Source organism: Carassius carassius, chromosome 30 (genome assembly GCF_963082965.1).
Source record: "Carassius carassius chromosome 30, fCarCar2.1, whole genome shotgun sequence".
NCBI classification, from domain to species: Eukaryota; Metazoa; Chordata; class Actinopteri; order Cypriniformes; family Cyprinidae; genus Carassius; species Carassius carassius.
Window position 1 is genome coordinate 572,085 of NC_081784.1, and position 13,921 is coordinate 586,005.

Here is a 13,921-nt window from a genome sequence, read left to right on the forward strand (position 1 = left end):
TGCAGTTATATAGTACATCGTTACACAACAAAATGACAATGAGATGAAATTAAATACGTTTATAAACTATATTACACACACACACACACACACATACTTATAATGTGTACAATAAAAATATACGTATTGTTTAGACACTGATTGAGGATCAAATCTCAGTGTTTTTGGCCAGCATAAATAGATTTCAGTCAATTACAATTTTATTTTTTAATGCTTTTTTTCCCCTTTTTTTTTCATTGTAATATTTTAATTAACCAATAGACATTTACATTAAATATAATTTATTTTGGCCAAAAACTTGCTTGGCAAATATCTGAAATTATAATAATACAAAGTTTTAACATTTAAGTTTTCAATTTTAATCAACCTTTTTTGTATGTGATATTTTTTTAAGTATAAAGTCTGTTTTTTTAGTTAATTTTGCCATTCAATATTTGAGACTTTATATATATTTTTTAACCTGCATTGTAATATTTAAATTGTCCAAATTTAGATAATGTTTTGATGAGTTTTTGTAGGTTACCAACACCCCACCCCCTCTCTTTTTTCAGGACATTATGTCTTTCATAACTGCTTTAAAAGCCTATTACAGCAGGCTCCCATTGTGACAACTTGCCCCGATGTTCAGTGGTGTTTATTTTTGGTGACTTTGTATCTATTCACTGGAGTGCCACAGCCAGCATCCTGGCTTTCATGGTCCATTTCAATTTAAGACTTATTTCGCATGTTCAGTAGAAGTACCTTCCATAATTAAACTCTAGAATCCATAGTCTCAGTAAAAGCGCATTATGATGCATAACTCTATTAGCGCGTGTTGATTTGAGTGCATCGGATTGCGCTTATTGACCCGCACTAATGCAGCTGGAGTGCGTGGTGAATCAGAGCGGGTCTCCGGCATCGATCCTCGCCACACACTGCTCTTATCCCGCAGAGAAGGACTGAGAAACACGAGCGGCGCAGTATCGACGAAATGCACACTCGTTTAGCGGTCACCGTTTGCGCGTTAAATGTGAGGAGTTTGGCTGTTCCTCACAATTACGCACGAGGCGTTTCTACGTAATGGATAAAGTTATAGATGCATCCTTGAAGCAGGAGCGCACCGACTGGAATTCAGTAATGATGATGATGATGATGATGATGATGAAGGCACAGTTACGTGGCTGACCCGACCTGTGCTGGTAGTCTATATAAACCCCATCCAGCAAGAGAAAGTCAACAAAACCCGTCCAGATTCAGCACCGTCAAACACGCTCAACAAGTCCACGGAACGCGCGCGCCTGGGTTATGAAGCGAGAACAAGCACGAAATATCACAGAATAGCCGTGTTTTTGCGATGCACGCAGACTTCCTTCAGATGTAGCAGCCACTGCTCGGTTTAGTTTGAAGCGATGGAGTCGTTCGCTGCGGCGGTGAACGGCGTGTCTCACACCGAGGACCCGTTCTCCGGACCGCTCACATCCATCGCACCCTGGAACTACCGAGTCCTGGCGGCGCTGATGTTCGTGGTGACCTCGGTGTCTCTGTGCGAGAACTTCACCGTGATGCTCGTCACCTTCAGGTTCAAGCAGCTCCGACAGCCGCTCAATTATATCATCGTCAACCTGTCTCTGGCGGACTTCCTCGTGTCTCTGAGCGGAGGAACCATCAGTTTTCTGACCAACTTCCACGGTTATTTCTTCTTGGGCAGATGGGCTTGTGTTCTGGAGGGATTCGCGGTCACCTTTTTTGGTAAGTTTGCATTAGACATTTTGATCATGTTCAGTGTCGTTTGGGTTTTGAGTAATTCATTTTAATATCTCAAAAACACTATATGTACACTACCATTTTTTAAAGAAGTCTCTTCTGTTCACAACATTTCTGATTATTGTTACAAAAAAGCTGAGCTGATTCTTTGATGAATAGAAAGTTCAGAAGAATGGAATTTACCTGAAATAGGAAAAATTGTGTAACATTATAAATGTTGTTATCTTCACTTATTTCTATACCCCCCCCCCCCCCCCCCAAAAAAGAGAAAAAATATATATACTACAAGCCCAATGTTACAAAAGTTTTTTTTTTGTTATTATCTTTCCATTCATCAAAGAATCCTGAAAAAAAAAACTCACTGTTTTAAATAATAATAATAAACATGTTTCTTGAGCAGTAAATCATCATATTATTCTGATTTCTGAAGATCATGTGACACTGAAGACTGGAGGAATGATGCTGAAAATACAGCGGAGCATCACAGAAATAAATTACACTTTAACACAGATTCAAATAGAAAGCAGGTTTTTAAAATAGTAAAAATATTTCACAATATTATTGCTTTCATTGTATTCCTGTTAATAACCGCATATGTCAGTATTTACAGACCCACACTCACACCTTTAACTGATCCTCTTCATTGCTATTTATGCTTTCGTGATCTTTTTTAATGCATTTTGTGCAACAGGACTTGGTCAAACTAAAAAGAAGATAAACCAGCATCAGAGTGTGATAACAGATGTCAGATGTACAATAAAGCAGTGTGAAGTTTGTCCTGATTTCATATTGATTTCACATTATTAGTAGCTCTTCATTAGCGGTCGATTACATAACAACTGGTCATAAGAAGCTCAATGAGGTTAGAGTTTATAATAGAAACATCAAGCTCACACAAATGAATTTTTCATTGCAGTTTTGAGAAATAAATGCAGGTTTAATGATCTGTCAAGTCTAGATTATCACAAGAGTTGTGAATCTACAACTTTAAATATTTTATTAAAGATTATTTTTGTGTGTGTGTGGACTTAAAATGTTAATATAAAAATAAATGACCCACCAAAAATGGTTATAAAAACAAGAAATGGAAGTTCTCTGGTTGCTAAGTGAAGTTTAATTTTTAATGCACTTGTTCGGTTTGTTTTATAAGAGTTGCATGTCTTTTTCAGAAAGGAACTGCAATGCATTGCAGAAATCACATTTATACAGTACAAATCATTTAAAAGCAGCTTCACAGTAATAAATAGGAAAACAACAATGTTGCAGAATGTTGCAAAATAATAAATTATTAAATGAATTCGATTATATCTAAAAAGCAACAGCACTAGTATCATTATTCAGCTCAGTTCAGTTCAGTGTTGATTCAATTCAGTTCAATAACAGGGTCGATGTCGCAAAGTTCATCAATTACAAAACTGCAATTGCATCTCCATATTTTCAGTACACAATATCTATATTTCCATCCACTGAATTTTGGGATATCTCATCAAAAATAAAAACGTTTGGAAATGCCAAGATGCACAAAAAATGTGCATAAAAAACTTGAGCTCAGTTGAGTTTTATATACAGTGTATTTATATAAACACATATCTACATAGGTAAAACACATCTAAAATTACTCGTGCAATAAATATATGTCATGACGTTTCTCTCAGACTTCTCCGCTCTTAAAGAGAGAGATCTTCTGTTAATCATCTCTGTCTGAATCTGCAGGCATCGTGGCTCTGTGGTCTCTGGCCGTCCTGGCGTTCGAGCGGTTCTTCGTCATCTGTCGGCCGCTGGGAAACATCCGTCTGCGAGGAAAGCACGCAGCTCTGGGTCTGCTGTTCGTCTGGACCTTCTCCTTCATCTGGACCATTCCTCCTGTCCTGGGCTGGAGCAGCTACACCGTCAGCAAGATCGGCACCACCTGCGAACCCAACTGGTGAGGAGCCCAAACACTCATTTATCACACCGCAGGGCCATTTAACTATTCAATTAAGGCAGGAAGAGTTATTACAGCACCTACAAATGCTTCCCCTTATACATCTTTAATCACAAATCTTGATTCAATAGACATACTCAACTTCTCCTCAACTCAAAACACTGCATTTACATGCAGATCATTTATTCCTTCCTATCAGTCAGAAAACAGAAGCGCTTAATAACACTGACAAAAGGACCTGATAGTTCTGGGTTTAAAGTGAGGTTAAATGATGTCACCTTGACATGCACGCCTCATGAGGACAATACAGCATTTCATCCATCACTTCACCTCTGAAGATCAATATGTGCTGAATGTGTGCTAGGCTTATAATCACTGTATGTTGGTTTAAAGGCAGCTTGTTCTTCAGGTGTTTTCACACAGAGTAGTTAGTAGCTGTTTCTGCTCAACTCTTATTGATAGTCACTGCATTGAACTACTGCTCATTTCCATAAATTAAACTCAATTTTGATGCATCAGAAACAGTCACTGTCGCTCACGTCGCCTCAAATCACTGTCTGACTGCCCTTAAAGAAGATCAACATGAATGCAAAGTACTGTTTGCATTCCAAACCCAGCTAACAAGTAACATTCTCAGAATATTCTGAGATATTATGAAAAGACATTCTTCCAGAACATTCGTTAAGACAGATATTGCTCTCAAAATGTTATATTGTTAATGCATTGTTTTATTTCTGAAACATTTAAGTTAGACATTCCATTTTATACATTTTCCAAATGTTTAGCCAAAGTTCCCATGAAGTTATGAAAATTGTATTGAACATTCATAACATGCGTCTTATAATGTTTAACATTTGCATAACAGCAAGTTTATAAAGGAACATGACATTTTATAATTATAACATAATGTTACTTTTGAATGTTCTCTGAACATTCCGAAACATGTAACATTTAAAAACATTAACATTTGCATATAAAAATAAAATAAAAAAAAACATCTTGATATTTGATTGTTTTGATAACATTCAGAAATAAACATTTTATGAGTTAATCGTAAGTTTTTTTTAAAAACTGGATGTTTTGCATGTACATTCATAAATACAATTTTCATAACTTTTTGGTAAAGTAAGCCAAAAGTTTAGAAAAATGTTTGGAGTATTCTAAAATGAAATGTTGTCTCAATGCATTAAAAATAAAATAAACAGAGAAAAAATAGATATTTTGAACGTTCTGAAAACATTCAGAAATAACATTTTCATAAGATGACAGAAATGTCCGCAATTCATGCTTTAAAAAACATTTTTGTAAGCTGGAATGCATGTTCTTGAATCATCTGCAATCATGAAAAATTATTTTTACAACTCAAACCTACTTACTGTATATGTGCAGTCATTTTTTGGTACTTTCTACAGAATGCTCATGCTCTGATGTCGAAGCAGCTGTAGTTCTGCATGTGATGTGATTTGATTACTGTCTTTTGTGTGAATGTTTCTTTGTAGGGTCATTATCATAATTTTGTGCAGCAGAATTTCTTGGAAATCTTTCAGACTTGTATCAGAGAGGACTAATTGTCTAAAATCTTTTCAAACGAGGGACGCCACATTATAGGATGAGTAGATTTAATGGATGGAGCTTGTCAAACCTTCCACCACGAGTCTTTCCTCCTCATTTAAGCCTAAACCGGCAGCTAACTAACTAGCTCAGATTTTTTGTCCCTTTTCTGTTAATTAGTTATTTTATACATAAATGCCAGCCTTGTTCTGACATGCTGATTTATTTGAATTCATTTTTGCGATGTGAAATAGGATTTCTTACTTATTCAAAGTCTGTTTTACCTTTGACCTTACCTTTACCTTATCTTCAAACATCATCATGTACTTTAGTATGGAAATGAAAAAGAGAAAGAAGATGAAAATGGAAAAAAAGAAAGGTAATTGTAACATTTTACTTCATAATTCAGAGTTTATATCTCGTAATTCTGAGTTTGTATCTCATAATTCTAGGTTTATATCTCCTCATTCTGAGCTATGTCATAATGCTGAGTTTAAATCTCATAATTCTGAGTTCATATCTCGTAATTCTGAGTTGATATCTTGCTTTTCTAGGTTTATATCTCACAATTCTGAGTTTATATCTCGTAATTCTGAGTTTATATCTCGTAATTCTCAGTTTATATCTCGTAATTCTGAGTTGATATCTTGCTTTTCTAGGTTTATATCTCCTCATTCTCAGTTTATATCTCACAATTCTGAGTTTATATCTCGCAATTCTGAGTTTATATCTCATAATTCTGAGTTTATATCTCGTAATTCTGAGTTTATATCTCGTAATTCTGAGTTTATATCTCGTAATTCTGAGTTTATATCTTGCTTTTCTAGGTTTATATCCCATAATTCTCAGTTTATATCTCACAATTCTGAGTTTATATCTCGCAATTCTGAGTTTATATCTCATAATTCTGAGTTTATATCTCGTAATTCTGAGTTTATATCTCATAATTCTGAGTTTATATCTCGTAATTCTGAGTTTATATCTCATAATTCTGAGTTTATATCTCGCAATTCTGAGTTTATATCTCATAATTCTGAGTTTATATCTCATAATTCTGAGTTTATATCTCGTAATTCTGAGTTTATATCTCGCAATTCTGAGTTTATATCTCATAATTCTGAGTTTATATCTCGTAATTCTGAGTTTATATCTCGCAATTCTGAGTTTATATCTCATAATTCTGAGTTTATATCTCGTAATTCTGAGTTTATATCTCATAATTCTGAGTTTATATCTCATAATTCTGAGTTTATATCTCGCAATTCTGAGTTTATATCTCATAATTCTGAGTTTATATCTCATAATTCTGAGTTTATATCTCGTAATTCTGAGTTTATATCTCGTAATTCTGAGTTTATATCTCGTAATTCTGAGTTTATATCTTGCTTTTCTAGGTTTATATCCCATAATTCTCAGTTTATATCTCATAATTCTGAGTTTATATCTCGTAATTCTGAGTTTATATCTCATAATTCTGAGTTTATATCTCGTAATTCTGAGTTTATATCTCATAATTCTGAGTTTATATCTCGTAATTCTGAGTTTATATCTCATAATTCTGAGTTTATATCTCGTAATTCTGAGTTTATATCTCGTAATTCTGAGTTTATATCTCGTAATTCTGAGTTTACATCTCATAATTCTGAGTTTATATCTCGTAATTCTGAGTTTATATCTCCTCATTCTGAGTTATCTCATAATTCTGAGTTTGTATCTCATAATTCTAGGTTTATATCTCCTCATTCTGAGTTATGTCATAATTCTGAGTTTAAATCTCGTAATTCTGAGTTGATATCTTGCTTTTCTAGGTTTATATCCCACAATTCTGAGTTTATATCTCACAATTCTGAGTTTATATCCCACAATTCTGAGTTTATATCCCACAATTCTGAGTTTATATCCCACAATTCTCAGTTTATATCCCACAATTATCAGTTTATATCCCACAATTCTCAGTTTATATCTCGCAATTCCGAGTTTATATCTACTCATTCAGAGTTATGTCATAATTCTAGGTTTATATCTCCTCATTTTGAGTTATGTCATAATTCTGAGTTTATATCTCGTAATTCTGAGTTTATATCTTGCTTTTCTAGGTTTATATCCCACAATTCTAAGTTTATATCCCACAATTCTCAGTTTATATCTCACATTTCTGAGTTTATATCTCGTAATTCTGAGTTTATATCTCGTAATTCTGAGTTTATATCTCGTAATTCTGAGTTTGTATCTCATAATTCTAGGTTTATATCTCCTCATTCTGAGTTTATATGTCATAATTCCAAGTTTATATCTGATAATTCTGAGTTTATATCTTGTAATTCTGAGTTTATATCTGATAATTCCAAGTTTAAATATCCCAATTCTGAGTTTATATCTCGTAATTCTGAGTTGATATCTTGCTTTTCTAGGTTTATATCCCACAATTCTGAGTTTATATCTCATAATTCTGAGTTTATATCTCGTAATTCTGAGTTAGTATCTCATAATTCTAGGTTTATATCTCCTCATTCTGAGTTATGTCATAATTCTGAGTTTATATCGCGTTATTCTGAGTTTGTATCTCATAATTCTAGGTTTATATCTCCTCATTCTGAGTTATGTCATAATTCTGAGTTCATATCGCGTTATTCTGAGTTTGTATCTCATAATTCTAGGTTTATATCTCCTCATTCTGAGTTATGTCATAATTCTGAGTTTAAATCTCATAATTCTGAGTTTAAATCTCATAATTCTGAGTTCATATCTCGTAATTCTGAGTTGATATCTTGCTCTTCTAGGTTTATATCTCACAATTCTGAGTTTATATCTCGTAATTCTTAGGATGTATCTCATAATTCTGAGTTTATATATTGTAATTCTGAGTTTATATCTCACAATTCTGAGTTTATATCTCGTAATTCTGAGTTTATATCTTGCTTTTCTAGGTTTATATCCCATAATTCTCAGTTTATATCTCATAATTCTGAGTTTATATCTCGTAATTCTGAGTTTATATCTCACAATTCTGAGTTTATATCTCGTAATTCTGAGTTTATATCTTGCTTTTCTAGGTTTATATCCCATAATTCTCAGTTTATATCTCACAATTCTGAGTTTATATCTCGTAATTCTGAGTTTATATCTCATAATTCTGAGTTTATATCTCGTAATTTTGAGTTTATATCTCGTAATTCTGAGTTTATATCTCGTAATTCTGAGTTTATATCTCATAATTCTGAGTTTATATCTTGTAATTCTGAGTTTGTATCTCATAATTCTAGGTTTATATCTCCTCATTCTGAGTTATGTCATAATTTTGAGTTTAAATCTCATAATTCTGAGTTGATATCTTGCTTTTCTAGGTTTATATCCCACAATTCTGAGTTTATATCTCGTAATGTTTAGGGTGTATCTCATAATTCTGAGTTTATATCTCGTAATTCTGAGTTTATATCTCATAATTATGAGTTTATATCTCGTAATTCTGAGTTTATATCTCATAATTCTGAGTTTATATTTCGCAATTCTGAGTTTATATCTCATAATTCTGAGTTTATATCTCGTAATTCTGAGTTTATATCTCATAATTCTGAGTTTATATCTCGCAATTCTGAGTTTATATCTTGTAATTCTGAGTTTGTATCTCATAATCCTGAGTTTATATCTCCTCATTCTGAGTTTATATCTTGTAATTCTGAGTTATGTCATAATTCTGAGTTTAAATCTCATAATTCTGAGTTGATATCTTGCTTTTCTAGGTTTATATCCCACAATTCTGAGTTTATATCTCGTAATTTTTAGGGTGTATCTCATAATTCTGAGTTTATATCTCGTAATTCTGAGTTTATATCTCATAATTCTGAGTTTATATCTCGCAATTCTGAGTTTATATCTCATAATTCTGAGTTTATATCTCATAATTCTGAGTTTATATCTCATAATTCTGAGTTTATATCTCGTAATTCTGAGTTTATATCTCATAATTCTGAGTTTATATCTCATAATTCTGAGTTTATATCTCATAATTCTGAGTTTATATCTCGTAATTCTGAGTTTATATCTCGTAATTCTGAGTTTATATCTCGTAATTCTGAGTTTATATCTCATAATTCTGAGTTTATATCTCGCAATTCTGAGTTTATATCTCATAATTCTGAGTTTATATCTCGCAATTCTGAGTTTATATCTCATAATTCTGAGTTTATATCGCGTTATTCTGAGTTTGTATCTCATAATTCTAGGTTTATATCTCCTCATTCTGAGTTATGTCATAATTCTGAGTTCATATCGCGTTATTCTGAGTTTGTATCTCATAATTCTAGGTTTATATCTCCTCATTCTGAGTTATGTCATAATTCTGAGTTTAAATCTCATAATTCTGAGTTTAAATCTCATAATTCTGAGTTCATATCTCGTAATTCTGAGTTGATATCTTGCTCTTCTAGGTTTATATCTCACAATTCTGAGTTTATATCTCGTAATTCTTAGGATGTATCTCATAATTCTGAGTTTATATATTGTAATTCTGAGTTTATATCTCACAATTCTGAGTTTATATCTCGTAATTCTGAGTTTATATCTTGCTTTTCTAGGTTTATATCCCATAATTCTCAGTTTATATCTCATAATTCTGAGTTTATATCTCGTAATTCTGAGTTTATATCTCACAATTCTGAGTTTATATCTCGTAATTCTGAGTTTATATCTTGCTTTTCTAGGTTTATATCCCATAATTCTCAGTTTATATCTCACAATTCTGAGTTTATATCTCGTAATTCTGAGTTTATATCTCATAATTCTGAGTTTATATCTCGTAATTTTGAGTTTATATCTCGTAATTCTGAGTTTATATCTCGTAATTCTGAGTTTATATCTCATAATTCTGAGTTTATATCTTGTAATTCTGAGTTTGTATCTCATAATTCTAGGTTTATATCTCCTCATTCTGAGTTATGTCATAATTTTGAGTTTAAATCTCATAATTCTGAGTTGATATCTTGCTTTTCTAGGTTTATATCCCACAATTCTGAGTTTATATCTCGTAATGTTTAGGGTGTATCTCATAATTCTGAGTTTATATCTCGTAATTCTGAGTTTATATCTCATAATTATGAGTTTATATCTCGTAATTCTGAGTTTATATCTCATAATTCTGAGTTTATATTTCGCAATTCTGAGTTTATATCTCATAATTCTGAGTTTATATCTCGTAATTCTGAGTTTATATCTCATAATTCTGAGTTTATATCTCGCAATTCTGAGTTTATATCTTGTAATTCTGAGTTTGTATCTCATAATCCTGAGTTTATATCTCCTCATTCTGAGTTTATATCTTGTAATTCTGAGTTATGTCATAATTCTGAGTTTAAATCTCATAATTCTGAGTTGATATCTTGCTTTTCTAGGTTTATATCCCACAATTCTGAGTTTATATCTCGTAATTTTTAGGGTGTATCTCATAATTCTGAGTTTATATCTCGTAATTCTGAGTTTATATCTCATAATTCTGAGTTTATATCTCGCAATTCTGAGTTTATATCTCATAATTCTGAGTTTATATCTCATAATTCTGAGTTTATATCTCATAATTCTGAGTTTATATCTCGTAATTCTGAGTTTATATCTCATAATTCTGAGTTTATATCTCATAATTCTGAGTTTATATCTCATAATTCTGAGTTTATATCTCGTAATTCTGAGTTTATATCTCGTAATTCTGAGTTTATATCTCGTAATTCTGAGTTTATATCTCATAATTCTGAGTTTATATCTCGCAATTCTGAGTTTATATCTCATAATTCTGAGTTTATATCTCATAATTCTGAGTTTATATCTCGCAATTCTGAGTTTATATCTCGCAATTCTGAGTTTATATCTCATAATTCTGTTATGTCATAATAATAAAGAATTGCATGATCATGAAAAAACATTATCGGCACATAAGGGCATCATTTCAGTGTTATTAATATAAACACTTGACTAAACAGACTTCATTTTATACACAACATCCTTTAGAGTCAAGTCACCTTTATTTCTATAGCGTTTTATATAAAACAGATTGTCAAAGCATGTATATGTTTGTGTGTGTGTGTGTGTGTGTGTGTGTACAGTGCATGTATAATTATTACACAAGTTGATATTTTGATCATGTATTTTTCCTGGAACATTTTAAAATTTTAATTGATATATCATTTTTAATGAAGGCTTATATTATTTTTTTTACAGATAAAATAAGCCAAAAAGAGATGTAACTCAGACTGAGAAGTCAAAGATTATTAAAAGATTATTACAAAAGTTTTAAGAGTAACTTCAGGAACCCTTGAGTCTCCAAGACAAACTTTTCAGGATAAGAGATGGACTGAAAATAAACTCCCAAAACTTACTGCCAGATTCTGGAACATCAATTCTTCAAACAGTGGTGCTGGTCTGTCCGTAAAGCAGAAAGAAAGAAAGAAAGAAAGAAAGAAAGAAAGAAAGAAAGAAAGAAAGAAAGAAAGAAAGAGAAATATATTTTTTTCTTGGAAAGGTTAGAAATCTTTCTCTCATTAGATGTTTGCAAAATGTGCTTGGAAAAAAAATAAGATCAGAATATCAACAATCATAATTATGCATTTACTATGGGTGTGTGTGTGTGTGTGTGTGTGTGTGTGTGTGCATGCATACATAAGGGTCAAATTAAAACTACAAACGTTTCTCACACACACACACACACACACACACACACACAGATTCTTCTTGGAAGTTTAAGAAAGCTTTCTCTCATCGGATCTTTTGCCATTACTTTTGTCCCTCTGCAGGTATTCGGGAAACTTCCAGGATCACACCTTCATCATCACGTTCTTCACCACCTGCTTCATCTTTCCTCTCGGTGTGATCATCGTCTGCTACTGCAAACTGCTCCGGAAGCTCAGAAAGGTCAGTCGCTCCACAACATCTGGAGTCCAGTGGCTCATTAGACGATTGATTCAATGAATCTTAATGATCTCCGTGTGCTTTCTGATGCCATCACAACTGCAAACTGACCTCAGTGTGGAGACCAACCATAAAAATTATCTGAAGTTACCATGTGGGATAAACCTGATTTCCAGTAGATGTTATTTATACATACTGCCATCATCAGATTCAATTATTTTGTCAGCACACATTATGTGTGTGTTTGCAGGTGTCTAACACGCATGGCAGGCTGGGTAATGCCAGGAAGCCAGAGCGTCAGGTGACTCGTATGGTGATTGTGATGATCGTGGCCTTCATGGTGGCCTGGACTCCATACGCTGCGTTCTCTATCGTGGTCACAGCACTTCCCAGCATTCACCTGGACCCCCGGCTGGCAGCAGCTCCGGCGTTCTTCTCCAAAACCGCTGCGGTTTACAACCCCATCATCTACGTGTTCATGAACAAACAGGTGACATTTGCATTTTTTAATCCAAAAAAGTTAAACTTCATGCATTGCCTGGGAATCAAACTGCATGTCTTCTGTCGAATGATTGATAGTTTAAAGGTTACAAAAACTTTCTTGAAATCTTCATGACATGTTTTCAATCTCTCTAAATCTTTAAAATGACTCTTTGTTAGTTATTTGAATTAAAGGAGAAGGAAACTTCATCATTTGCTCTCAAAATAGCATATTCTGGATCATTCAGGTGGAGACGAGTCATCTTCATCTTCATCATCATGATATTAGATCCTCAGAAGAGAGCAGACTGACAGCGTTACATAAACTCATCCTTTGATTGGTGTTGTTAGTCATCAGCTTCATCTTTAATAATAAATGGATCATCAATAAATAAGCAGTAAAATGCATCGTGAAGCGAGCGCAGAATGGTTTTTAAACTAAAATGATTTGCCCTGATAACACCTGCATCTCTCTGTTACCGTTCTTGTTATTAAAGGCTAAATAAAAAGAGGCATCATTTAATAAAGCAGTTCAAACGTCTGAAGAATTAAATCTGATATTTTTATCATTAGAAGCTCATGAACATAAACCCAATGGAAATACAACTCCTTCCTATGAATGAATACATGAATATGAATACTTCCTATGAATGTCAGATGGCGGGGAAAAAATCGTAATTCTAATTACTTTAATGTTGATTACGGTGATATTACATCATTATGAAAAAATATAAAAGCACAATTCTGAGATAAAAAGTCAAAATTGAAAAACAAATTACAATTGTGATGTATAAACTGAAAATTAAGAACCTTATATTTTTATACAGAAAAGAAATAGCAAAAAAAAAAACTGAACATAAATTCAGAATTGGGTATAAACTAGGTAAAAAAAAAAAAAAAAAAAAAAAAAAATAAAGAAGTAAGGATTGCAAAAGTGCGAAAACTGAAAAATTCGATCAAAAAATCTGAATTGTGAGATAAAAAGTCACAATTAGATTTTTTTTTTATTCAGTGGTGGGAAAAACAAACTATTGTGAGATCTAAACTCAAAATGAAATAATATATATATTTTGAAATGTGAGTTTATAATTCTTGGTGAAAAATGCAAATTGTTTAAATTGTGAGATAAAAAGTTGCCATGACCTTTTTTTTAATCATTTATATTTAAAATGTCAGAATTGCACGAAAACAATGTCTGGATTACAAGAAACTAAGTCTGAGGATAATTATTATTTTCTTTTTCTTATTTTTTTTCTTATTTATTTAGTGGTAGAAAAGGACTATCATAATTTCTACCTGAAACGGCACTGCTGGTATTTCTTCTGAATA

General features: G+C 32.5%; 1 protein-coding gene across 1 annotated transcript in view; it reads left to right on the forward strand.

Annotated features, from left to right (window-relative positions):
* Positions 1 to 1,018: 1,018 nt before the first annotated feature.
* Positions 1,019 to 13,921, forward strand: part of LOC132111063 (opsin-VA) — a 14,449-nt gene continuing 1,546 nt past the window's right edge. Inside the window, exons 1-4 of the mRNA XM_059518231.1 lie at positions 1,019 to 1,728; positions 3,457 to 3,667; positions 11,998 to 12,115; positions 12,363 to 12,602. Of these exons, the coding sequence (XP_059374214.1) occupies positions 1,389 to 1,728; positions 3,457 to 3,667; positions 11,998 to 12,115; positions 12,363 to 12,602 (909 nt within the window). The 5' untranslated portion in view covers positions 1,019 to 1,388. The remainder of the gene's footprint in view (positions 1,729 to 3,456; positions 3,668 to 11,997; positions 12,116 to 12,362; positions 12,603 to 13,921) is intronic.